This window comes from Sinohyriopsis cumingii, unplaced genomic scaffold (assembly GCF_028554795.1).
Source record: "Sinohyriopsis cumingii isolate HCF-2022 unplaced genomic scaffold, ASM2855479v2 utg002682l, whole genome shotgun sequence".
Taxonomy (NCBI): domain Eukaryota; kingdom Metazoa; phylum Mollusca; class Bivalvia; order Unionida; family Unionidae; genus Sinohyriopsis; species Sinohyriopsis cumingii.
The window spans coordinates 180,610-188,448 of record NW_028316270.1 but is presented as its reverse complement, the minus strand read 5'-3'; the positions used below and the strand labels follow the sequence as shown (position 1 = coordinate 188,448).

At 33.0% G+C, this 7,839-nt stretch overlaps 1 protein-coding gene across 1 annotated transcript in view; it reads left to right on the top strand.

Annotated features, from left to right (window-relative positions):
* Window positions 1-4,424: 4,424 nt before the first annotated feature.
* Window positions 4,425-7,839, top strand: part of LOC149770119 (uncharacterized) — a gene marked incomplete at its 3' end in the record, with an annotated part of 180,151 nt that continues 176,736 nt past the window's right edge. The window contains exons 1-2 of the mRNA XM_089949358.1: window positions 4,425-4,495; window positions 6,038-6,231. Of these exons, the coding sequence (XP_089805484.1) occupies window positions 4,428-4,495; window positions 6,038-6,231 (262 nt within the window). The remainder of the gene's footprint in view (window positions 4,496-6,037; window positions 6,232-7,839) is intronic.

Below are 7,839 nucleotides of genomic sequence, written 5' to 3'. Positions count from 1 at the left end.
TTAAAGCTAGACTGTCCATATTTCTTGCCCGTCCATGGCCAATTTTTCTCGTGACTTAAACGTGCTTGTTTTGAGATACTGATGACATTTACTAGGTCAGTACCTTTTGTTGACAGTGACAGTAAGTACTGATTAAGAAATATTTGACGAAATAAAATTTAAATATGTACTTCAATTCAAATAAAAGAAAGCAAGATATAAATATCTGGTTTAGCTAATTCCATTTTTGCCATAAGTTTGTGGCCCTGGAGCAAGTATTAGCTATTCAAGTCAGGGCCACTGTACACAAACTTGTTTTCTGGACTCTTTTTTTATTAGTGGGAAACCCAAGGTAGATATTTTTGTAATGGCAAAGGCAACACAAAATCTTGGTTACCGTAACATGCACTTCTTTTACCATGTTAGAAAAAAATGAATGAAATGGACAACTATAGAGAATGAATTTTTCCCTGAAATATTTTTTAAATATAAGGGAAATCTTTGTCATTTAATAACACTGAAAAAATCTAATATAAATTGACAACATGTATAAATATGGTAATTTTTGCATTAATTTTACTTGAAAAAGTTCCAAGAAAACAAAACCACTTGTCATAGATTCATTTTATTTTGATGCTACGTACATAGCAGACCAGTCTAAATTGAAAATAAATGGCACTAGATATCATAAAAAAAATGGGCTTTATTGATGTCACAGTTGGTTGTTATGTGACTGAAAAATGTTAGAGAGGGATTTTGTTAAACTTAAAAGCATGTAGCAATGGACCGTCATTAAGGGACCAACCAAGGCAGGTCAAGGATATTACTAGTCATCATTTGTGGACTTTTACAACTATTCGCAAAAGTTACTGTAGACATGTAGACTGTTATGCATAAATAATTTATCATTTCTTTTATGACTGTACTCTTATATTAACTACTAATCCACATGGATTTAGCTGATTTGTGATAAAAATTTAACTGCAGATCCAGGTAAGTAGCAAAAATAAATGTATGTTAAATACAATAAATATGTACGTTTTTCATCCAGTTTTATGCAATTATGGCTTGTAATATCTAGATTGCTCTTTTTATGCTCAGATTATATTTTTTTTACCACATTTAATACAAAATCCCTTTGATAGGTGCCCAGTAACTGATTGTAATGATAGATATGTACCCAGTAGAAATTTCCCAAAATTTTGATACCTGTATTGCTTACCAAGAGTTGCATTATGGTGCCCATACACTATATATTAGTCTCCCACTGAATATCATCATCAACAAATAAATTAATTGGAAAACTGCTTGAACAACCTATGTAGCAATGATCTAATAAATGTTAAAAAACAAAATTTGTGATAAAATGGCTGATGCCTGCTTTAAGGCTAATAGCATAAATAAAAGTCCTGTTTTTTGTAGAAAATTATATTTTGAGGTATGTTATCCCTCGTAAATCAGACATAAGTAGAATGTCAGATACAGAGGTACTTACAGCAATGGGATTCAAGGACACAGTAACCTAATATTTTCCCAATGTGAGAAATCATTGGTGTCTTGTGGTGCTTTAAAGAACTTCTGCCAAACTTGTAAATAACTATTGGAATTTCCAGAACTTGATGACCACATTATTGTAAAAGAAAAGAGTCTGGCAGAAACAGAAGATTCCAAGAGATATGAGGTGCATGGCCAGGAGATGTGAGATCACATTTGGCAGCAAAAACTCAATGAAAACCATGGCTTGAGGCTGCCAGTGCTTAAACCAAGGTGCCTTTTGCAGCCAAGTTTCTTGAATTAGGGAGAACATCAACAAAACTCTTGATTATGGTACAATACTCACTGAGCAGTTGCAAACACTCTTCTGTGAACATGGTACTACTTTAGCCTTGATTTGTTTGGTACTGGGGTTCACCACAAGTACATTTGTGCTTATCTTTTAGTCCTTAATAATATTTGTAAATCTGTTGATATCAGGGAAACCATCAGTTTATTTGACTTTGCCACCATCTTACCTATTAATTGTGACAATCTGTTAAAGGTGTGGGTCCACAAACTAACTGTCATGCCAAATATGGAGGAATTATAATGTTGATATATCCAAAATCCAATCTGTAGCATGGCTGAATGAAATTTCATAGTCTGAATACCTATGGCACTATGAGACTCTGCTATTGTCATGAAGAGTTTGAACTAATTTAAATGAAACAACCATGAACAGTGAAATATGGCTGCACTGCACAAGGCATACACTTTGGTTGTAAGTGACCAAGTGGCAAAAAACCCAAATTAATAGCCCTCAGAAGAGTCCAGCCCAAGAGATCATGAAAAATCTTGTACTGAATTCATCATAAGCTGTGTGTTGTCCTTTGAATCAGCCAAAATGACATGATAGCACCAACTGTACCACCAATAACACCATCTGTACCACCACTGCCATATTGATAAAAGCAGCTCTTTCAAACAAAAATTGTCATGTTCATGTATTATTTTACAAATTTGAATGATGAAAGAAAGCAATAATACAGTTGATCATACAATGTACAAATCTACTAAATGTATGTAGTCTCCATGCTGCTATTTATAATGTACTCAGTAACAACTTTTATTAATACATAATACACTTAGTAATCACTTGTGTCAATAAATAATATGCTTATAAACCAGTTATGTCAATAAATAATGTGCTCAGAAACCACTTGGGTCAATATATAATATGCTTAGAAACCACTTGTGTCAATAAATAATATGCTTAGAAACCATGTGTGTCAATAAATGTGCTTAAAAACCATGTGTGTCAATAAATGATATGCCTAAAAACCACTTGTGTCAATAAAAATATACTTAGAAACCACTTTGTGTTATTAAATAATATGCTCATGTGTCAATAAATAATATGCTTAGAAACCACCGGTGTCAATAAATGATATGCCTTAAAACCACTTGTGTCAATACAAAATATGCTTAGAAACCACGTTGTGTTATTAAATAATATGCTCATGTGTCAATAAATAATGTGCTTAGAAACCACTTGTGTCAATAAATGATATGCTTAGAAACCACTTGTGTCAGTAAATAATATGCTTTTAAACCACTTGTGTCAATAAATAATATGATTAGTAATCACTTATGTCAATAAATAATATGATTAGTAACTATATGTGTCAGTAAATGATATAGTTAGTAACCACTTGCATCAGAACATAATATATAAAGACATGGTAATGCCAAGAAAGCTTATCTTGAGCTTTTAATTTTCAGAAAATTGGATGACTTTGCTACATGTGCCTTGCAAGCAGCACAGCAACAAGGGAAGAAATGTGACCCAAGTAACATAGTGGTGGCACTCATGGAGTATGAATGGCTGCTAAACAATATCTACACCAGCTGCCATGGTAACAATTTCTATTAGCATGTCTCTTCTGAAACCCATTTGCCAAGGTGTCCAGCATTTCAAATTGTGTTATGCAAAAAGCCCTCATTAATCAGTCTTGATTATAAAACTCTGTACTTCCTTGTTCATTTACTAAAATTTGTTAACATTAATAAAGGATTTTTAAAGAAATTATTTGCTCAATTTTACACATCCATTCCGCTTGCAGCTTGGACATCTTATTTTGGTCCTGTCTATTTGTGTATCCATATGAAAGAACTCTTGCATAAACAGATAGTTGCCATGGACAAATTAATTTTTATAGGCATATCTTGTATGCAAATGAAGATGACCAGTCTAGATTTTCCCAATTAGTTCTTCAATCTGAATTTAAATTTTATTTTTAGAATCTAGTAATCTGATTGGCTGAAATTGAGCAATCAGATCTCTAGACTTAGCATAAGATTTATGTTTTTAAAATTTGAGGCTTCACTACATTTTATGACATTATGATAATTTGTCCACTTTTGGCAAGTTTTTAAACTTTCTTCACTTTGATACTTCTTGTGAAAAGCTGGTTAGCACTATTACACAAAAATCAGGAACTTAGCCAAATAAAATGTAACATATGTTTATGTGTATATGTACCAGATAACATGAGTAGATTTATTATGCTAATGGAACCACATTTCCATTAAAATTTGTGAACTTTTGAGACCTAATCTTTTGGGGCTGCAGTGGGCAGTGGTGGCTTATGACATGTACAAACACAATTTCAGTTAGATACTTTAGAAATCCTGGCCGAAAGAATTCCCAAAATGTTGTCATCACTTTTAATATTATTATTAATTCATTCCAGGAAATTTAGAAACTATGAAAAAGTTGATATTTTATAAATCAATATGTCTCATTAGTATTGGGTACATTTTATAATTACATAAAATATAAAGACTAATGATTAACAATATCTTATGAATAATTATGCAGGTAAATTTAATTGTGAATGGTTGTTGTAAGCATCTTGTGATAAAGTTTTAATTTGCTTGTAGCTGGTGACCCATGCACTGATCTAGTGTTGATGGAAGAGGCCTGGAAATTTGGGGGCTGTAGTGTGAGGCTGGAGAAAGTCCAGGCAGACTTATGCAGGTCAGAATCAGCTGAACAATTTTGACCTTTACAACTTTAGAACTTAACATTCACCAAGCAGCATGTTTACCTTAATCTAGAGATACAGTTGTTACCTGCACACTCAGAAAGTTGCTTATTCACCTGAATTTTCTACAGTCATGCAGTTGTTACCTGCTCATTACTGCTCATTAATAAACTAACATGTCCACCTGAATCCTGAAGAGATATCATGTGCTGATATGCTGTGAGCCTAACCATGGGGAGCGAAGGACAGATGAAATTTCTATACTACAGACCAGCAATCAGTCATTCAGTCATAGGAATTTTGATAAGTTCAGGAGACTAGCTTTCAGACTTCTTTCCCTCTGTGTTTGGTGGCTGTAAAGTATTTAAACAATTTGGAAAGCACATTGACTAAACAGGCTTAGCCAGCAATATCTCTGCTGATAATCTTTCAAAGAAACTGCAAACCAGACCAAGTGACCTCAGAATTAGGCTTTGTTTGCAACATCTTTATTGATTGTCTAATATAGAAACAATTTGTTGTTGTTGTAGGGTTTAATGCCATTTGTCAGCACATGATAGGCTATACATGGCGGCCAATATTAATGATGGAGTAAGAACCTGGAAAGAATCACCGACCCACGAGAAGCTACTGGAAAGCTTCTCACATACCCACATTGGCTGAATTTGAGACTCGAACACATGCAGACAGAGGTGAGATGGCAGTGATCTGTAATGGAGACCGCTTTAGACCACTCGGCAAACAATTTGTAAACTAGACCTTAAAGTGATATTTGAGTTTTATTTGATTGAGGTATTTTGTGGGCAGTTTAATGGATAAACAGATTAAAAACAATTTGATCTAATGGTATTTGAAAACTACTGTGATGTCCAGTCGCTTTGGGTATGTGCCACTCAAAACCCTTTATCTCATGGACACGTCTGAAACATTCATTTGTTTCAGGAACTCTGATTAAGCAACATCAGGATTACAGTTTCTTAAAGCTTTGTGATAAAACACTAAATTCTTGTTAATGTCCCACCCACCAGTGACTTGTATTTTGTTACATTTTTTGAGACATTTAGATATAAGTCATGTATACTTTTATGTGGTGAAACACCAAACTATTTAGGCCAAATGTTGTACTATGACTCTATGGTCATAAACTGAGTAATAAAAAAGAGTGAAAACCAACAAGTTTTGTAAAATTCAACAAATAATTTATTTCCCTAGAATACAAATTGAAAATTTAGAAAGAACATACAGTATTGTGAATTAAATCCCAAATAGTCCAAAATGTTCTATTACAAGTCTGCTATATTAGTGCTCTTATCATTGGTAGGGCATTTGTGTTCCATGAACACATTTCATTTTCTTCTGCTTTTTGGAATATTTAATGGAGACATACAAACATTGTCATTATGGGAAACTAATAATCAAAAGATACATGAAGTAGGCAGAATGTTGTTGTTTTTCACCTGAGAAAAAACGTTGGGACACTACCTGCATGACATCTGGGATTCTCTTATTTTACTCATGTTTTGGCCATTTTGCAGCGCTGCCTTTTCCACAACTGAATGTGTGGCAAACTTTATTAGTACCTCCAAAGGAAAAACATGCTCACAAGATGACATTGGAATGACCTTGCTGTCTAAAATGGAGGAAATTCTGTTGATGGCAGGAGTAAACAAGACAGCTGTCCAGGAATATGTTCAAGCTTATACTGGCTTTGATCCAGAATCTTGTCCAGGTATGTCTATTGTTTGATTCTTGGGAAGATTGTTGGTAATAAATGTATTCCATGAAACCAACAAAAATGTGGAAAAGAGGCAGAAGAAGAAATAGAGTGTGATTATTATGATGATTGTGTTTGTTGGTTTCAGTGAGGAGTTGGGACATTCTATTTATATTCAGAGAGGAAGCTCTTGTGGTGCCAGGCTGTGTGACACTGCTGGATTTCTTTCTGAATTGTAAACCAATTCTGTCTTATGGATTTATATTTTTGTCCATCTGTCCATCCATTGGGTTTGCATTTAAATCATTTTCTAAGACACTGATATTTATAGTGTTATCACTTGATGGTCTTTTTATGTTTTGTAAAATTAAAAAAATAATTAATTTCCCTAGAATAAAAAGTGAAAATTTAAAAGAACTTACAGTATTGTGAACTAAATCCAAAATAGAATTGAATTCCAGTGATATTCCAAATAAGTTCCAATATTGAATGTTTTGATGTGCCTGTAGTTAACAACATGCTAATGTGCAAGTGGCTTGGATTGTGATGATGTGCTAACAGTTTTTGGATGTATTACAGTAACACAATATAAAATGGTCTTGTATGAATTCACTGTATTTCCAAACTAATGCTACACCTAAGAATATTATTTAACACTTTATAATTCCAATGAATAATAATTTGAGTTAATAAAATCCACCCAATGAAAAACTGAACACAACAATAAGGCTTTCTGTTTTAGATGTTAATGCTAGAATCAGTAATTTTTCAATTAAACAACATTATTTAAAAAAAACGAAGACACAATAATACAGCCAGAATGTCTCTTTTACAAAACATTCAGTGTTGTCAACAAGTGGAAATTTAATTCCTATACACAGACCCAAAAATAAGCATGTTTACCTCCATTGATAATGACCTAAATAATTTCTTCACAATCATACAGGAACATTAGCTATGTATTATGTTACATACAAAATAATTGTTCTTGGTCTGGTACACTATAACCTTGACTTTGGCCACAGTCAAGTACAAATTCCATATATACACAACGTATAATCATTAAGAAAAGCCAACAAACAATACAAATTAAATATACATAGCAGCAGAGTCATATTCATTGTAAGGCTTGGTATTGAGACTTCCAGTACAATACAATATCACGATACACAACTTCCAATACATTGTATGTATTGATGAGACACATTTAATGATATTCAAGTATTTATCTGTAAATTTCCTTTGTTTTTGCCTAATATAAGCCATATTAGACTAAAGTATATTTCATTTACCAAAAGTATGATAACACTCCAGCTGTACCATCAACTGTACAGATTGATGAGAAACCATGAAGTTAACTCCACATAGTTGATTGTGTTTACTTTCTGTAGCGTGTGATTAGCTGATTACTATATAAAACAGCTGTTTTTTATGTAATCCATGCTGAACAAATATTTTGATGACAAGTTGCACAATTGTTAGAATTTTAAGATTTTGTATGTGCTGATACAGTTAAGATTGCATAACAGGTAGTTGTGTGTGATATGGTTCCATTCTAGTATGTTGGTATAACGATCCAGCTTTAATGATCTGGTTTATAAATGTTCATGAAGCTACTAAAAC